At 47.7% G+C, this 17,137-nt stretch overlaps 1 protein-coding gene across 3 annotated transcripts in view; it reads right to left on the minus strand.

The window, feature by feature from the left end:
• Window positions 1–17,137, minus strand: part of LRP4 (LDL receptor related protein 4) — a 104,906-nt gene that overhangs the window by 5,381 nt on the left and 82,388 nt on the right. For all 3 annotated transcript variants that reach the window (XM_084630489.1, XM_084630488.1, XM_084630487.1), the window contains 17 exons: window positions 16,615–16,816; window positions 16,078–16,267; window positions 15,702–15,833; window positions 14,803–14,943; window positions 13,679–13,765; window positions 13,290–13,461; window positions 13,028–13,190; window positions 12,525–12,750; window positions 10,925–11,228; window positions 10,286–10,504; window positions 9,758–9,892; window positions 9,439–9,547; window positions 8,968–9,112; window positions 6,294–6,407; window positions 5,839–5,962; window positions 4,046–4,113; window positions 3,375–3,462 (listed from right to left, as the gene is read on the minus strand). In XM_084630489.1, the coding sequence (XP_084486615.1) occupies window positions 3,375–3,462; window positions 4,046–4,113; window positions 5,839–5,962; window positions 6,294–6,407; window positions 8,968–9,112; window positions 9,439–9,547; window positions 9,758–9,892; window positions 10,286–10,504; window positions 10,925–11,228; window positions 12,525–12,750; window positions 13,028–13,190; window positions 13,290–13,461; window positions 13,679–13,765; window positions 14,803–14,943; window positions 15,702–15,833; window positions 16,078–16,267; window positions 16,615–16,816 (2,619 nt within the window). The remainder of the gene's footprint in view (window positions 1–3,374; window positions 3,463–4,045; window positions 4,114–5,838; window positions 5,963–6,293; window positions 6,408–8,967; window positions 9,113–9,438; window positions 9,548–9,757; window positions 9,893–10,285; window positions 10,505–10,924; window positions 11,229–12,524; window positions 12,751–13,027; window positions 13,191–13,289; window positions 13,462–13,678; window positions 13,766–14,802; window positions 14,944–15,701; window positions 15,834–16,077; window positions 16,268–16,614; window positions 16,817–17,137) is intronic.

Below are 17,137 nucleotides of genomic sequence, written 5' to 3' on the forward strand. Positions count from 1 at the left end.
AAATGTCCAGTAAGTTCTTGGAATGTGTTAGGGGACAACTTCTTGTTTCAGAAGGTGGAGGCAGTAACTAAGGATATAGAATCAAGTATAAACTAGCTAACTTAACAGGAAGGAATTGGTTGCTAATCTAAAGGTGTATGGCAACTTGGGTGAAAGTGATCATGAAATGATGGACTTCACGATTATAAGGAAAGGAAGAAGTGAAAACAGCAGAATAAGGAAGATGGACTTCAAAAAATCAGACTTTAACTAACTCAGAACTGGTAGAGAAGGCCTCATGGGAAGAAATTCTCAGCAACAGCAAACTATCTCGACGGTAAGGAAAGATAGAAAGACCAGTAAGAGGACAGTATATCTCCATTAGGAGCCTTTAATGACCTGAAAATCAAAAAGGAAACCTACAAAAAGTGGAAACATGGACAAACTGCCAAGGAGGAGTACAAAAGAATAGCATAAACATGCAGAGACAAAGTCAGAAAGTCTAAGACACAAAATGAGTTACACCTAGCAAGGGACATAAAAGGCAATAAGAAGAGCTATCAATACACTAAGAGCAAGAGAAAGACAAATGAAAGTGTAGGTCCTCTACTTAGTGGTGAAGGAGAACTAACAGAGAACTCTAGAAAGCTGAGGTATTGCTTACTTTGCTTCAGTCTTCACTAAAAAGGTTAATAGAATTAATTTAACAACAAGGGGGAAGGAACGCAAGCCAAAATAGAGAGAGAACAGATTAGAGAATATTTAAACAAGTGAGATGTATTCAAATTGGCTAGACCTGATGAAATTCATCCTAGTGTCCTTAAGGAACTAGCTGAAGCAATCTCGGAACTTTTACCAATTATCATTGAGAACTGATGGAGAACAGGTGAGGTCCCTGATGACTGGCGAAGGGGAAACATAGCAACTATATTTTAAAAGGAGAAACACAGAGCACCTGGAGAATTATAGACCAGTCAGCCTAACTTGGATTAGGAGAGAACAGGGTTATAAGGAATAGTTAAAATGGATTTGCCAAGAACAAATCATGCCAAACCAAACTAACTTCCTTTTTGACAGGGTTACTTGTCTAGTGAATAGAGGGGAAGCAATACTCATGATATATCTTGATTTTCGTAAGGCTTTTGACACAGTCCTACATTATAGTCCCATCAGCAAAATAAGGAAATGTGATAAAAATTATTATAAAGCATACAACTTGTTGAAAGACCGTACTCAAATCGTAGTTATCAATGATTCACTGTCGGACTATTGGGACATATCTAATGGGGTCCCAAATAGGTGGTATTGTCCTGGGTCTGGTACTATTCAATATTTTAATTAGTGACTCTCATAATGGAGTGGAGAGTATACTTATAAAATTTGAGGATGACACCAAGCTGGAAGGGGTTGCAAGCACTTTGCAGGACAAGATTAAAATTCAAAGTGACTGACAAATTGGACTGAAATCAACAAGATGAAATTCAGTAAAGACCAGTATAAAGTACTACATTTAGGAAGGAAAAATTAAGTGCACAACTACAAAATGGGGATAGTACTGCTGAAAAGCGGGGAGGGGGCGGGCTATAGTGGATCACTAATTTAATATGAGCCAATAATGTGATATGCTGTGAAAAACACTAATTTTTCTGGAGTATATTAACAGGAGTTTCATATGTAAGACATGGGATAATTATTCTGCTCTACTTGGCACTGGTAGGCCTCATCTGGAGTTCTGTGTCCAGTTCTGAGAGCCACACTTTAAGAAACATGTGAATAGATTATAGTGTGTCCAGAGGACAGCAGCAAAAATGATAAATGATTTACAAAACCTGACCAATGAGGAAAGGTTTAAAAAAACTGGGTATGTTTAGTCTTCTTTGCTCAAGACTGAGAGGGGCACCTGATAACAGTCTTTAAATATGTTAGGGGCCGTTACAAAGAGGACTGTGACTGATGACCACTGAGGGTAGGTGAAGAAATAACAGGCTTAATCTGCAGCAAGGGAGACTTTGGCTAGATGTGAGAAAAACTTTCTAACTATACGAATATTTAAGCGCTGGAATAAGTTTTCAAAGGAGGTTGTGGAATCCCCATAATTGGAGTTTGTCTAACCTGTTCTTAAAAACCATCTGTCACAGACTGTCTAGGTTTACTTGGTCCTGACTCAGTGCAGAGGACTGGACTACATGACCTTGAGGTCCCTTCCAGCCCTACATTTCTATGATTCTGTCAGTAGAGAATTACGGTCCCACTGCCAAAAGGTCTGTTTCTACAGACAAGGCCCCAACCTAGTGACCAGAAAGCTCCAATGATCTATTTGTTCCCTCAAGCCAGAGGAGAGCCTGTTTCATCAGGTACAGGTGTGCCCTTCAGCTGCCTGTACAGCCACCATGCACTAGGGCCAGGCAGTCGGGTTGTCTCTCACTTACACCAGTACAAGTCAGAGGTGACTTCACTATTAGGCAATGGAGTCATATTAGTGTAAAACCCATAAGAGCAGAATCAGGTCATGGACTTTACAGAGACAGAGATCAGTAGAACAAAACAAGTGCCCCTTAGGAGAGGGTCACGCTCTGGAAGAGCTTGTGAGAGCAGCTGGCTGAAAGCGTTTGGAACGCACAGATTTACTAGACCAGCGTTTCTCAAACTGTGGGTCGGGACCCCAAAGTGGGTCATGACCCCATTTTAATGAGGTCACCATGGCTGGTGTTAGACTTGCTGGAACCTGGTGCCAAAGCCCGAGCCCCACTGCCCCAGGCTGAAGCTGAAACCCGAGCGCTGCAGCCATGGGCAGCGGGGCTCAGGTTACAGGCCCTTTGCCTGGGCTTCAACTTTGCCCCCTAGCCCTTGGTGGTACGGCTCAGGCTTGGGCTTTGGCCCCCAAACCCGGGGCAGCAATGCTTGGGTGGGCTCAGGCTTCAGTCCCCTGTCCTGGGATCATGTAGTAATTTTTGTTGTCAGAAGGGGGTCGCGATACAATGAAATTTGAGAACTTCTGTACTAGACGAGATCCAATGCCATGGTGATACAAATTCCATCACGCTCCTGCATATGATTTTCCAGACTCTCTATAACATCAAGCTAAACAGGGTTTTGCAGAGCAGGGAGCAGGAGGGCTGGGTGCAAGTGCAGGGGGTGGCTCTTCCCATATGCTCTTTATAAGGAGGAGGAGAACTTTAGGGCTCCCCAACAGACCTCAGTCTGCTCCCCAAGGTCTACGTGGGCCAGGGGTCTTCGTAAATAAAATGAAATCGTTATTATTACTGTTTCCAGATAATGAGATGCCTGTAGCCCCAGCGATGAAGGACCTTTGTTGAAAGTCTCCTTCAACCAAAAGACTCAATTCACCAACAACAAGGAAGAAGGGGACAGGATGGGAAGTGGGGGTCAGATACCTGTATATAATTAGAGCAGCAATAAGCAGCAGAATGACCAAGACACTCAGGAGGCCTCCAATAATGTAGGTGACATGCAGCCCTTCTCCTGAAAAAGAATAGCAAGGGTGAGAGGAGGCCCTTTCTGTGCCACTGGAATATGTTCAAAACTAGTGTAGCTGTGTGTGCATACATGTACACACCTATGTATTGGGGTTTAGCAGCCCAACTCTAGGGTGGATCTTGGCACAGCTTGAGCCCATTCTCTCCTCTTCAGGGAATCTGGAGAAGACCTCTGAAGTAGGGGTGATATTATTTTTCAAAGATAGGGGCAAGTTAACCCCCTTCTGCTCACAGCTTACTCCCTGGCTGGGTTAGTCTTCCTCACCAACCAGACTAGAGGGGGAAAGCACCCTTTGGGAGCTAAACTTGTTCCGCCTGAGTGATGAATGTGGGGGTTGGGGAACTCTGCTGTCCTTCAGACTAAAATCCTCTCCTCTGGCCACCTAGGGAAGAGCCTGTTTGGGGCTGAAAGAGAGCATGACTGATTTTCATCCTTGGGATACTCCTTGTCCTGCTCAGAATGAGATTGAAGAAAGTCACATTTGAGTCCTGAACACCTTAGAGCGAAAGGCCCTGGCATAATCTGGAAGAAAGGTTCAGCTAGCAGAGAGTAAGGAAGAAGAACTCACCTGTGGTTGCCAGTACTGCCTCGTTCTTCCGGGTGCACAGGCCTTGGCCAATATCTTTGTCAGAGCAGCTGAAGGGCACAAAGACACAGAGTTATCATCTCGCTGCACAGAGCGGCCAGTCATCATCTGGGTATGGATGGAGCCATGCAGGATAGGGCAGGCTGCAGCTGGGAATGGAGGGTAAGCTGGGGGTTTGAGAAGGGGCATTATGATAAGAGATTCCTTTGCCTGCTCAAGTATACCCTTCTACCCAGATGAAAGAGGTTTCTCTGGACCTAACTATGTAGGTCTTAGAGTCTCCACACTCTTCTGTCGCACTGCAAGTGAAGCTGGGATCTTTGGACAGCTTGTTCACGGGACATATTCAAGAAAGGGCATTAGCGCTGAGCAGTCACTCTTCCCCTTCCCTCTACATTGAGGCTACATAGTGCTAATCTCTTAGGAAAGGAACAGAAGAAAAGCCAGCCCTGCAGAGAAAAAATTTTCTGCAGGGATTTTTATTCCCAGCAAAGAGAAAGAGGTATGTCTTTGCTTGCAGTTAATACCCCAATATGCGATGGAAGAGCTCTCCCTGCTGGGCAGGGAGAGAAGTGGGCCAAGGGACAATGGCAGAAAATACTTTCTATGCATTTAATCATAAAAGTAAGACCTGCAGACATGCTGTTTGGTCCCATCCTAGCTATCTCTTCAGGGCCAAGGCAGGGCTGCTTCCAGGGCTCTGCCCAGTATAGTTTAAAATGATCAAAGCAATGGAGCTCCCACCCCCCCATCCCATGGGAAATCATTCTCCATGTTAAGAGTTCAGCAGTCATACATGTGAAGCACAGGGTACCATAGGCAGGGCCAAGAGGATTCCTGCACCTTGAACAACCAATCACACTTGCAGGCACATTTGAAAGTGGGCAGCAAGGCCTATGCAGCCCATGCCAGCTCCAAAGAGTGCTGGCTAGAGCCCTGCGCAGATAAAAATGTGGATCCGCATCCAAAAGAATCAACTTGTATCTGACCCGCAATCTGCCCTCTGTCTTTTATCCGCAAACCACACCAGCAGCCAGCTATCTCTCAGTGCCTCTTAGGAGCAGTGTCTGTGTGCAAGTGTACTGTATACAGGATCTCAAAAGTGGGGAAGCAGCTGTCTGTAGCTCCTAGCCTATGAGGCTGCTTCCTTGCCTTCTAGATCCTGTATTCCTCTCCCCTTTCTCCCCCCTCCCGCCAAATACAGAGGAAAGGAGAGGAGATAGATCAAGAGGCAGCTGTCTGTAGCTCATATGGCTTCCTAACTTACTTTGCAGAAGCAGCTGCCTCCCTCTCCAACTGACCTGATATAGCAATACTGAAGTCGGGAGTTTCCTAAATTTCTTGGCTGCTTAAACTGCATCAATAGGAGCTGGGGGATTTTGCTGCCTGTCTTGATCTATCACCGCCCCTTTCTCTGTATGGAGCAGGGGGAGGGAATATAGGATCTGGAAGGAAGCAGCCTCACAGGCTATGAGCTGCAGACAGCTGCTTCCCCACCTTTGAGATCCTATATTTAGAGCCCTGCACGAATACAAAATTTGTATTTACCATCCAATCTACAAAAATGGTCCTCAGTTATCCACAGATTTGCAGGGCTCTAGTGCGGGCCTCTGCCTTCGTAGACAGGGTCTTCTGTGGCTATTTACAGGGTGTCTAGAGTTTGTATGGTCTCACTCTACCTTGGGGAGGTGTGATAAGGTGGTGGAAGCTGAAAGGGACATGCACATCCTGCATTTAACTCTCAAGTCCAGATTGCAAGCTGCAAAGTCACTCACTTTCCTTCTGTTGCTTCCAGGGATGTGTGGGGTTTGGTCGTTGCAGAGCCTGATCTGCCAGGTGAGGTCTGGCTCCTCTCGCTCATACTGGTTGTTTCAGGAACAGGGGGGACCATTCCAGGAACTAAACAATATAGACAGAAAAAGAAATATGAGCCTGGTTTTGTGAGACAGATGAAGAAGTCTGCTAGACCACAGATCACTTCCTAAATAGTGAGACCAAGAATTTGTGTACAGAGCTCAGATACCCAATGCCCATCTGCTCCAGCAGGAAGCAATGTAGGAAAGGTATTTGCAGCTCACAGCTGCTTGACTTACATTGTAGGGACTTTTGTAGGTTTGGAGACCTCCCAGATACCCTGCTTCTCAACAGGAGATGCTAAAGGCCAGGGTGGGAGTGCTGGCTGTGGTTCACATATGGATGCTATTACCCCAGAGAACCTCTCTGAACTCACCGGTGGAGCAGGGTCGTCCATCTGGTTCATCTGGACATGCACAAACAAAGTCAGAAACCCTGGCAAAGCAGAGATGGGTGCAGCCTCCATTATTCACTCCACAGGCATTCGTACCTGAAGGAGACAACCAAGGCATTAAACCTGGAGCAAGTGATCAGGTGAGGCCTTGATGGAGTTCAGTACACAAGAGCAGGAGCCTCACTTCCCTCTCAATCAAGATACACTGCTCAGAAGGCCAAGGAACTTCTGTGCCACATGAACCAACCCCTCTACCCCACAGTACTGAGAGAATGATGGAGAGAGCCAGGCACCAACAGATTACAATAACTGTGTCAAAAAGGGGCTAAAATATTCTGGAAATCAGCAGAGAGGAGCCCAACCATTGCATCCAAACAGATAAATCTTCGGAATAGACGCTTGGTGGTTACTACAGAGAATTCTTTCCCAGGTCTCTGTCTGGAGGCTCTTGCCCACATGCTCAGGATCTAACTGATCACCATATTTGAGGTTGTGAAGGAATGCCCAGGTCAGATTGGCAACGACCCTGTGGCCTTCCTCTGCAACATGGGGCATGGGCCACTTGCTGGTTTGACCTAGAGTAAACGGTCGATTCTCTGTAACTTGAAGTCTTTAAATCAAGATTTGAGGACTTCAATAACCCAGTCAATAACTGGGCATAGGGCAGGTGAGTGAGGTCCTGTGGACTGGGATGTGCATGAGGTCAGACGACATGATCATGATAGTCCCTTCTGGCATTAAAGTCTGAGTCTAAACTGATTGTTTAATAATTTGTTCCAGTATATTTTCCAGGTATCAAAGTTAAGCTGACTGGCTTTGATTCTCTGAGTCCTTCGTTCACCTTTTTAAAGATAGATACTATATTTGCCTTCTCCTGTCCTCTGGGAATTCACCCTCCGCTCCATGAGTTCTCAAAAGATAATTGCTTATGGTTTCCAAATTGCTTCTACGAGTTCCTTACAGACACTAGAATAAATTTCATCCGGTCCAGCCAACTTGAATATATCTAATTTATCTAGATGTTCTTTAACCTGATCTTTCTCTATTTTGGCTTGCCTTCCTTCCCCTTGTTGTTAATATTAATTATGTGAAGCATCTGGTCATAATTAATTCTTTTAGTGAAGACTGAAGCAAAATAGGGATGAAACCCCTCAGTCTTCTTCAAATTGTTTATTTGCTCTCCTTCCCTGCTAAGTAGAGGTCTACACTTTTCTTCATCTTTCCATTGCTCCTAATGTGTTTATAGAACCTCTTCCTATTGCCTTTTGTCACTTGTTAGGTATAACTCTTTTTGTTCCTTAGCCTGTCTGGCTTAGTCCCTACATGCTTGTGTTATTGTTTTGTAATCATCCTTAGCAATTTGTCCACATTTCCACTTTTTGTAGGTTTCTTTTTTTTTTTTTTTTCAGGTAATTAAAGAACTCCTGATGGAGTCATATTGGCCTTTTACTATTCTTCCTATCTTTCCTTCACATCAAGATTGACAATATCAAAGGAGCAACAGCAAACTCTTTGAGAAACAACCAGCTCTCCAGAACTCCTTTTTCTCTTAGCCCTGGTCTACACTGAAGGGGGGAATCGAGCTAAGTTACGCAACTTCAGCTACGTGAGTAACATAGCTGAAGTCGACATACTTAGATAGACTTACCATGGTGTCTTCACCAAGGTGAGTCGACTGCTACCGCTCCCCCGTCGACTCTGCCTGTGGAGTACAGGAGTCGACGGGAGAGCGCTTGGGGGTCGATTTATCGTGTCTAGACTAGACAAAATAGATCGATACCTGCTGGATCGATTGCTGCCCGCCGATCCGGCGGGTAGTGAAGACATACCCTTAGAGTTTCTTCCCATTGAACCTTACCTACCAGTTCTCTGAGTTGGTTAAAGAATTTTTTTTTTTTAAGTCCATCTTCCTTATTCAGCTGCTCTCACTACATCCTTTCCTTAGGCTCATGAAATCTACCATTTTATGATCACTTTCCCCTCAGTTGCTGTCCACCTTCAGATTTGCAACACAATTCTCCATTAGTAAGACAAGTCTAAACTGACCGTCCCCCAGTTACTTCCTCCACCTTCTGAAACAAGAAGTTGTCCCCAACACGTTCCATGAAATTACTGGCCATTTTGTGTTACTTTTTCAAGAGACGTCAGGGTAGTTCAAGTCTCCCATTACTATCAGATCTTGTGTTTTGGTATTTCTGTTATTTGTTCTGGACATGCTTCATCCTCCTCCTGATTTGGTAGGCTGTAGTAGTCTCCTACCATGACATTGCCCCTGGTTTTTCCCCTCCTTATCTTCACCCAGAGACTTTCAACGGGCCTTCCTCTCACCTCCTTTTGGACCTCAGAACAAGAATATATATTCTGGATGTACAATGCAACTCCTCCCTTTTTTCCCTGCCTGCCCTTCCTGAATGAGGAAAGACAGGCAGTTATAAGGAAGTTATAACATAGGCTTCCACAGCTGAAATCTTAGAGATGCAGAGAACGTGCCCAACCAAGACTGAGGGAAGAGTCACAGTTTGTAGGCCACACAAAGGGGGGTGAGTGGAGGGCAAGGGCTCTCTGGTGAGAGACTGCACTCATTAAACATGCCAGAGTACCTGCAACCTGCTTGGCAACAACTAGCAGATGCAGCAATTAGGATCACCCCATATACCTGTCTGCCTCTGTGGGGAGACCACAATGATATCCATTAGCCCCTCAACATTAGCCAGGACAGTCTCCTTGTTTCGGCCTGAGTATTTGTCCACTCGCTGGATAGATTTGGTTTGCCAGTCAGTCCAGTAGATCCACCTGTCCTGCTGCTCAGAGGGAAAAAATCAAAGGCATTAGAGCATTTGGTCACATATATACAGGAACTGCAACAAGAGTATTCATAGGGCTTAGGACTCCAGACAAATCCCCTTCCCAGCCTAACTTCCCTCTTCTCAATGTCAATCAGGAGCTTCCCGCATCCCCTCAGCCAAACTCTTTTTCTAGAAACAGCCTTAGGTAAATCTCAACCCAAAGAGGAACACACCAGATCCCCCACTACCCCATATATACCCAAGCAGTCTGTACTATCCCCTGTGGAGCCTGGCTGTACAGCAGTCACTGCATTCACCAATACCAGCAGGCTCCTTTTTACCTGTGTCAGGGCAAAGGGGTGTGAAACCTGGCTGACCAGGACCTGGCGTAACTTCCCATTGAGATCAGCACTCTCTATACGGTCAAGATGTGCATCCACCCAGTAAATCCTATAGAGACAGGGAAAAGAGATGAGACCAAACCCCACTGTTAGTCTTCTACCCATACTCACACGTCACACTTCTGAGTCACTCACTAGCCCAAGATGCCTCAGATCAGGCAAAACTCTTCAGAGGATTGAGCTAAAAAGGCTCAGGTGCACTACATATCTTACTCAGTTCTCCTGGGTATGACAGCATCACTCCCACTCTTGAACTGACCTTCTAGTATCATAGTCTAATGTCAGTCCATTGGGCCAGCCCAGGTCAGTGTTGATTAGAATTTTGCGCTCAGAGCCATCCAAGTTTGCCCGCTCAATTTTAGCGATGTGACCCCAGTCTGTCCAGAAGAGGTACCTGAACAGAGACAAGGCAGATGCAAGAGACAGGTAAGCTCCCAGAGGATGGGGAAGAGGCAGAAGGACAGGTATGAGACTTTGCATTATTAAGTCCACTAAAAACTTTACTTGTGGACTAAAACAGCTGAGTGTACATTTTTCACTAAAAGTTCCAGTTTTGTTCACTTATCACACCCCATTTTCCCAATCTTGGCCCGCATCACTCCAAGCTGGACCTAACTCTTCCCCAGCCGCTAACATCATCCCACTCCAAACAAAGGCAGCCCAGTCTCCAGGAACTTGCCAGACTCAGACCACACATCCTTCCTTCCTCCCAGATCTCCCTCCCATTGAACTGGCCTTGTACATCCTGACCTCCCACATCTTCCCCTCCACTTGGCCCTAAACCTACCCCTTCTTGGGAAAGGCAGCAATTGCTCGGGGTTCATCCAGGCTGTTATTAATAAGCACTTTTCTGCAGCTGCCATCCAGTCTGGCCACTTCAATGGTGTTGCGACCTGTGTCAGTCCAGTACAGGTTCCTGGCAACCCAGTCCACTGCCAAGCCATCCGTCGTCTTCAGCCCATGACCAATGACGGTCTCCATGCTGCTGCCATTCAGGTCTGCCCGCCTGGGGAAATCAGTGCCAAACAGGATAAGGCATAAGAGAGCTCCTCATGATCCTTCAAGTCTCCCTGTGCCATTCTTCTCTATCAGTGGGACCACCAGCTCTTCCCCCCCAGTTCCCATGAAGGCTACATGTGTCTCCAACAATTAGTTCAGTAACACAAACTGCTGTAAGAAGAAAAGGAGTACTTGTGGCACCTTAGAGACTAACAAATTTATCTGAGCATAAGCTTTCGTGAGTTACAGCTCACTTCATCGGATGCTGTGTATGCTGTCGGTGAGTATCACTACATTCCCAGCCCTTCAGGCAGGAACCACCTCCGCCTACTGTAAAACACTAATCTATAAGAGCAGCCAACAGTGCAAAGACAAACTCAGCCTAAGAGGCTGGGCGCCCAGCAGCCACTTACCCCTGGGCACCTACCTGATGACATCAAGGAAGACATCTGTGTAGTAAATCTTGCCGTCCACACTGTCATAGTCCAGAGAGATGACATTGTTCAGCTCTGGGACAGGGACATGCACATCAGTGTGATCATTTGTGTCCAGTGAGATGCGTCGGATGGAGCCACGGCTGGAGAAGAGCAGATAGGTCTCCGGAGAGGGATCACAGGTCTGCTCATCACTCTTCAGCTGGATGCCGGTGGGGCAGGCACAAGAGAAGCCAGCAGGGTGGGGCAGGCAGAGGTGGGAGCAGCCACCATTCCTTATGCTGCACTTGTTAAAGCCTTTGGTAAAAAGGAAGAGGAAAAGTCAGCCTGACTCCATGTTTCCAGAGATCTAAGCCTTCCATCTGTTTACAGGGCACAAACACATAATTCACTGGCCGCTGATTTCATTCCAACGGCATCCTTGCTAGGACTAGATTGTAGGTCACCACGAAGGGACACTTACCCAAAGATTCAACTGTGCTCTGCAGGATCAGTGGATGTGGGGGGCCAGTAGGGGCAGCCCCCTGGCCTGTACTCCTTGATATTAGAACTTCCCAATGGAAGAAACAGCAAACAGCTGGTTTCCACTGGCCGTCTGAGGATCATGTGATTCCAGTTTAGCTCTGCTATTTGCAATAGCAGCAACACCACCCCAGCTGGAAAGAGTGCAGGAGTGGCATAATAAGCCACCCCTAGCCAGTCTGGCCCAGAAGTTTCCATTCTGAGTTAGACACATGTAGCAGTGGTGCTACATAGGCCCACATTAAGCAAATGGCTTCTTAGTGGGTATGCATATTTAGTTTTATCATGGGAATAGTCAGGCTTTTTTTTATTATTAAATCTATATATATTTAGTGTGAGGGAGGAAAGTCCAGCAGAAGCAAGGGAGAAGGCAACAGGTATGGGACAAGGGCGGTGTCAGGGCTGGAGCAAACAGGAGGGAGTGGGACTGGGATGCTGACCAAAAGCAGCAGGTGTTGAGGAAGGAGTGAGGTTGCATAGTGCACAGTGTTAGGGAGGATGTTTCAGCCATGTGAGAAGAGGCCAAGAGCTGCCTGTAGGAGAAGGTAAGGAGGCACATTCCAGTGAACCAAGCCAGCAGAGCAAGGGAACACTGAGGATGGGAAATGAATAGGAGACAGGGAATGGCTGTGCAGACCCCAGAAGGGTAGGGTAAGGAATTTTACACTGCCAAGGAGACATTGGAGGAGGAGGAGGAGGATGTGATGAAAGCAGCAAATGAGGAAAAGGGTTTTAGCAGCAGTAGGCTTGAGTATTTGCTGTGTCTATGAATGGTCTGGACTGAGTGACAGCCTAAATGCAAGGAGAGAAGGGGAAGCAGGAGCCAAAAATGACACCAAGACTGTGCACCTGGGTGGATAATGGAAACAGTCAGTTACTGTGGGAGGGGGTTGGGGTAGGGACGGGGGTTGGAGAAGGAATTTCTTTTCGGCCCTGCATGATCTCCCAATGAAATACCAGAAGAGCCCTCTCAATGACAGCTTCCAGAGGCCCCTCTAGTCATATGGAGATGATACTCCTGGCTCCAAGGCCTGATGATACTCCTGGCTCCAAGGCAGTCTGGAAACTCACCAAGGGGCCGTGTCCTGTCAACAGCTTGAATGTCCATCAGGCCGGGCAGGTTTGCCCTCACCAGGATGACGTTGGCGCCGGTATCCTTGTCAGCCCGGTGAATGCTGCGGGTTTGCCAGTCAGTCCAGTAGATGTATGAGTCCAGTAGGGTGAGACCATAGGGATGCTGCACTGGTGACAGCAGGGTGTGGCGGTTTGCACCATTTAGGTCTGCAGCCTCAATGCGCTAGAGAGGGGGCAAGAAGGAACACCCTGTTCAGTCCTTTCCCTTAGATAATGTCCTGAGCAAAGACAAGCATGTGTGAAGCTGGGACTGGAGTCCAAGTAAGCAACATGGCTCTGGTCCACCATCCCCAACAGCCCAGGCCCACACGAAGTCTCAGAGTGCTTCCACACAGTTCCTTTCTTTTCTGACACCTTACCCAGGGACTTCAGAAACGGCCTCTAGGATACCAAGGCTGCAATGTTAATCCCATAGGAATCATTACAGAGAAGACACCAACCTCTGTGTGCGCATCGGCCCAGAGCAGCTGCGATCCAGCCTTATCCACTGCCAGCCCATTGGGCCAGCCCAGGTTGTTGCTGATCAGCACCAGGCGTCCTGAGCCATCCATGCCAGAGCGTTCCAGCTTGGCATTCTCACCCCAGTCCGTCCAGTACATGTATCTAGGGAAAAGGGGAAAGCCAAGAACACATCAGAGAAATAGCAGAGAGGTTAATGCCTCCAGGCCTTCTTCCTCAAGACAGTACCCTGCCAGCACTAACCCCATCTCATGGTACAGTGCAATTGCCCTTGGGCTGTCCAAGTTCTGCCAGACCAAAACCTTCCTCATTGATCCATCCAGGTTGCCCACTTCAATCCGATTGGTTCCCGTGTCTGTCCAATATACCTTGCGGCCAATAGCATCCACTGCCAGCCCATCTGTGGTCAGCAGACCTGAGAAAGCAGAATTGTACCAAGGTAACTTCTCATCCTTCAACACCGATCAGATAACCCTGGGGATTGCCCCTGCTCACCACTCAAGTCTGGGAGTGCTCCCCCTACAGTACCTATAGGACTTTCACCCCTGACTCCCCTAGAGCTGGAAACCCAAGGAATTCCGCTCCAGGCTGCCACATAAAGATATGGTGCACTCTGGCAAAGCATCCCTCACCTGTGGTGATGATGTCTTCATACTGTGAGCCATTCAGGGCAGCCCTGCTGATTTTCCGCAGCGTGCTATCTGACCAGTAAACCTTTCCTGGTAGGGAAATTGGAAAAATCAAAAATCAGCAAACTCCTTTATATAGCCCCAGGCCTCCTTGAGATTATCGGCACCTGGATTACTCTGAAGAGCAGCAGGGTCATGCAGTCCAGTGGTCTGTCAGTGTCCAGCGCCATAGGACACAGAGTCACAGTAATTCAGTTAAAGGGATAGAAAAGCCACAGCTCCTCCAGTTCCAGCCTCTCCCAGAGGGAGGTGCCATAGTGAATGGTGAGGAACACTGCCTCTGGGGAGCTCACAGCTGCTCTTGAAAGGGTCCCTGTACAGAATGATGCAGTTTATTATTTAAGATGTTACTGACCAATAGTGTAATCAGACCCATGTCTGGATTTCAGGATGGTCCCAGAGGACAAGACTCAGACATTCTCACCCACCACACAAAATGGGGTTCAACCCAGACAGATAATGCCAGATACACAGGCCAAGTCAATCCTCAGAATTTAAGTCAAACCAATTACATTGCTCAGGGGTGTGAAAAATCCACAGCCCTGAGCAACATAGACAGAATTCTTCTGTTAATTGAACTACTGCCTCTCAGCGAGGTGGGTTACCTACGCCAATGGGAGAACCCTTCCCAGCACTGTAGTGAGTGTCTATACTTGAAATGCTACAGCAGCGCAGCTGCAGCATTTCAAGTGTACACAAGCCCTCAGTGTAACCAACAGCCACCAACTCAGCTCTCTTTACATTAACAAGACTTAGATAGGAGAGCAAATTATTTAAATTCAGACTACGTGAGCCTGTCTCAATGAACAAGGCCGCTTCTTCCAGCTAGTTGGGGTTTTAGCCCTGCATGTCAGCCAACTGGAGCCTGTCTTAGAATCACAACAGTGGCGAAGGAAGGGAATCTATGCAGCATGCATTGGAGAAACAGGAGCCTACATCTGTCCACGTTTATGGACACCGAGTGAACCACTGGCAGTGCCTTCCCGCAGAGAGACACCGTTAATTAAGAGCTGCAGCCCTGAAATAATCAGTTGTGAATGTGGTTAGATATACAAGGCAGTTCAGACCTTCCTGAGGATCCACCCCAATGGCAATGGTGTTTTTCATAGTGACATTGACTGAGACAACGACGTCTGCAAAATACGGGATATCCAAGGACACCATGCGGATGTCCATCCTTCTGGCAAAGATCAGGAAGCTGGTCATCCCTGCAGAAAGTTGAGGATAGACCAACAGTGTCAGTGAAGGGCAGGGAGAAGGTCAAGCCAATTGTCCCTTGGGCACCGTCTGCTGAATCATATCCTTGAGCCACCCAAGAGACAGCTTCAACCTTTAGGGAGAAGGGAAGGTCCTAGATCTGAAATACCATACATGGAAAGACTCTCCCACTCCACTGAGTAACACAGAACAGTTCTCTAGTTACCTGTGGGGTGGGAAGGGGAAAGCCTTCACAGAAGTGTTAATTGTGGGGGAGTGGAAACCAGTTTTCCTACTGAGGTGAACAAGATGGGACCCATGCAGAGTTATTGCTTCAAAGGCCTGAAGCCAAGATTCTTCATGGTACTGAAAGGGAAGGTGGCTGTGAGGGGAGGGGTAGGATCTATTCAGCTGTACTGTAGAGTACAACACCTTTCCAGGAAGGGACTGAGCCCACTTCAAACTCAAGACAGATCTACGGGAGAGTCTGACATACAGATGTACCATATGGCATCACATTGGTGAAGTTTTCCTTTTGGATAATTTAATCTCCCCACATCCCTCCCAGGGCACCCCAAGCCAACCCATCGACTTTTACCACCAGTCCTGAGGGCACAAGCACTACATGGGCTTCTCAAGGGGCCGAGGATGGTGGAGTCACAACCAAGTCCCATGAGGAGTGGGTTCCAGTAACTTGTGCCAAGGGGCCAGGAGTGGAACGTGGGGCCTGAGATCCAACTACAGTGGGAACCCTACAGAGGAAACTTACCAGAGGAGCAGGTCTTGCCATCAGGTTGGAGGTTGATACCAGTGGGGCAGGTACAGCTATAACCTTTAGGGAGAGGTGCCAGGAGGCACAGGTGGCTGCAGCCACCATTATTAACTCCACATGCTGTGCGTACTGGAAGGGGGAGAGGAGAAAACCATGAGGCACAGGCACACCCCCGTGAGCTCAGCCTTGGGCTCCTGGAGGGACGGTCACTATCAAAGTGGGCAACAGCTATAGAGATGCAGGCTGGGGGTATGGGAGCACACTCTCTTTAAGAGGCCAATAGGGATTTATTACACACGCACTCCAGATATTCAGGGCAGCAAGAGCCTGGGTGAGTTCAGAGCTCCCCATGGGGGTGAGGCTGACTCTGTACCTGTAGGTCTGTGCCGGTGGAAAACATGAATGTCCATGAGGTTCTCCAAGTTATCCTGCAGCGTTTCACGAGCCTGCCCCGTCCTTCTGTCTGCACTCTGGATGCTCTTGGCCTGCCAGTCTGTCCAGTAGATCCGCTCACCATAAAGAGTAAGTCCAAATGGATGGGGCAGATTGCTTCCAATCAGCACCTGTCAGCCCCCAAAACAAAAGTCCTCAGGAAATCAGATGGTAGTGCTTCCACCCACACCTCCAGTCATCCCCTAGACTGGATGGGGCTTGGAGAACAACAAAGGTGATATGTAAATGGCCTGGTAGCATCAAGGTGGGGAAAGGTTGGTGTGGGATAGGTGGCTGCCCACATACTTTGCACTCATAAAAGGGGGCTCTTTTCTCTCTGTACAAGTAGCTGACAATGTCTTGATATGGGCACTTTACTTCCATTTGGCCCATGACATTCTTTCCTGCCGGCACTTTGCCCTGTAGGACAGGCATTCAGTATCCCAGCCTCCCCTTCCCTCTGGCATGGTTCTCTTACCTTTCTCTCACTGCCATCCAGGTTAGCATACTCAATGGTCTTCATGCCAGCATCCGCCCAGTACAGGCGCTGAGACTCGTAGTCAATGGCCAGCCCATTGGGCCAAGTCAGATTGGAGGAGATGATCACCAAGCGGCTGGAGGCATCCATACCGGCACGCTCAATCTTCGGGCTGACTCCCCAGTCAGTCCAGTACATGAACCTGAACACGGGGCCCAAAGGGAAGTGAGCACCTGCACTCCTGCTCCTGCTCCCACAGCTGCTCACCATTAGCTAAAGAAGTCAAGTGTCTTGGTGCCTTCAGCAGCCAGTGGGAAACAGTGTCAGGCTAACATGATCTGTGCTTCCTTTCTTAGGGCCCTGCCACATTTTTATACACATTGTCCTGGTCCAGAATCCATAGTCCCTCCTCTGCCAAGAACCTGGCAAGAAGGAGGGAGATGGTAAGACTGAAATAGGATGCAGAAGCAAGTTGGCCTATTATTGCCTTAAGAAGATATTTCTTAACGGTTTTCAAATCCCT

Source organism: Lepidochelys olivacea, assembly GCF_965140295.1.
Source record: "Lepidochelys olivacea isolate rLepOli2 genome assembly, chromosome: 6".
In the NCBI taxonomy this organism is placed as follows: domain Eukaryota; kingdom Metazoa; phylum Chordata; order Testudines; family Cheloniidae; genus Lepidochelys; species Lepidochelys olivacea.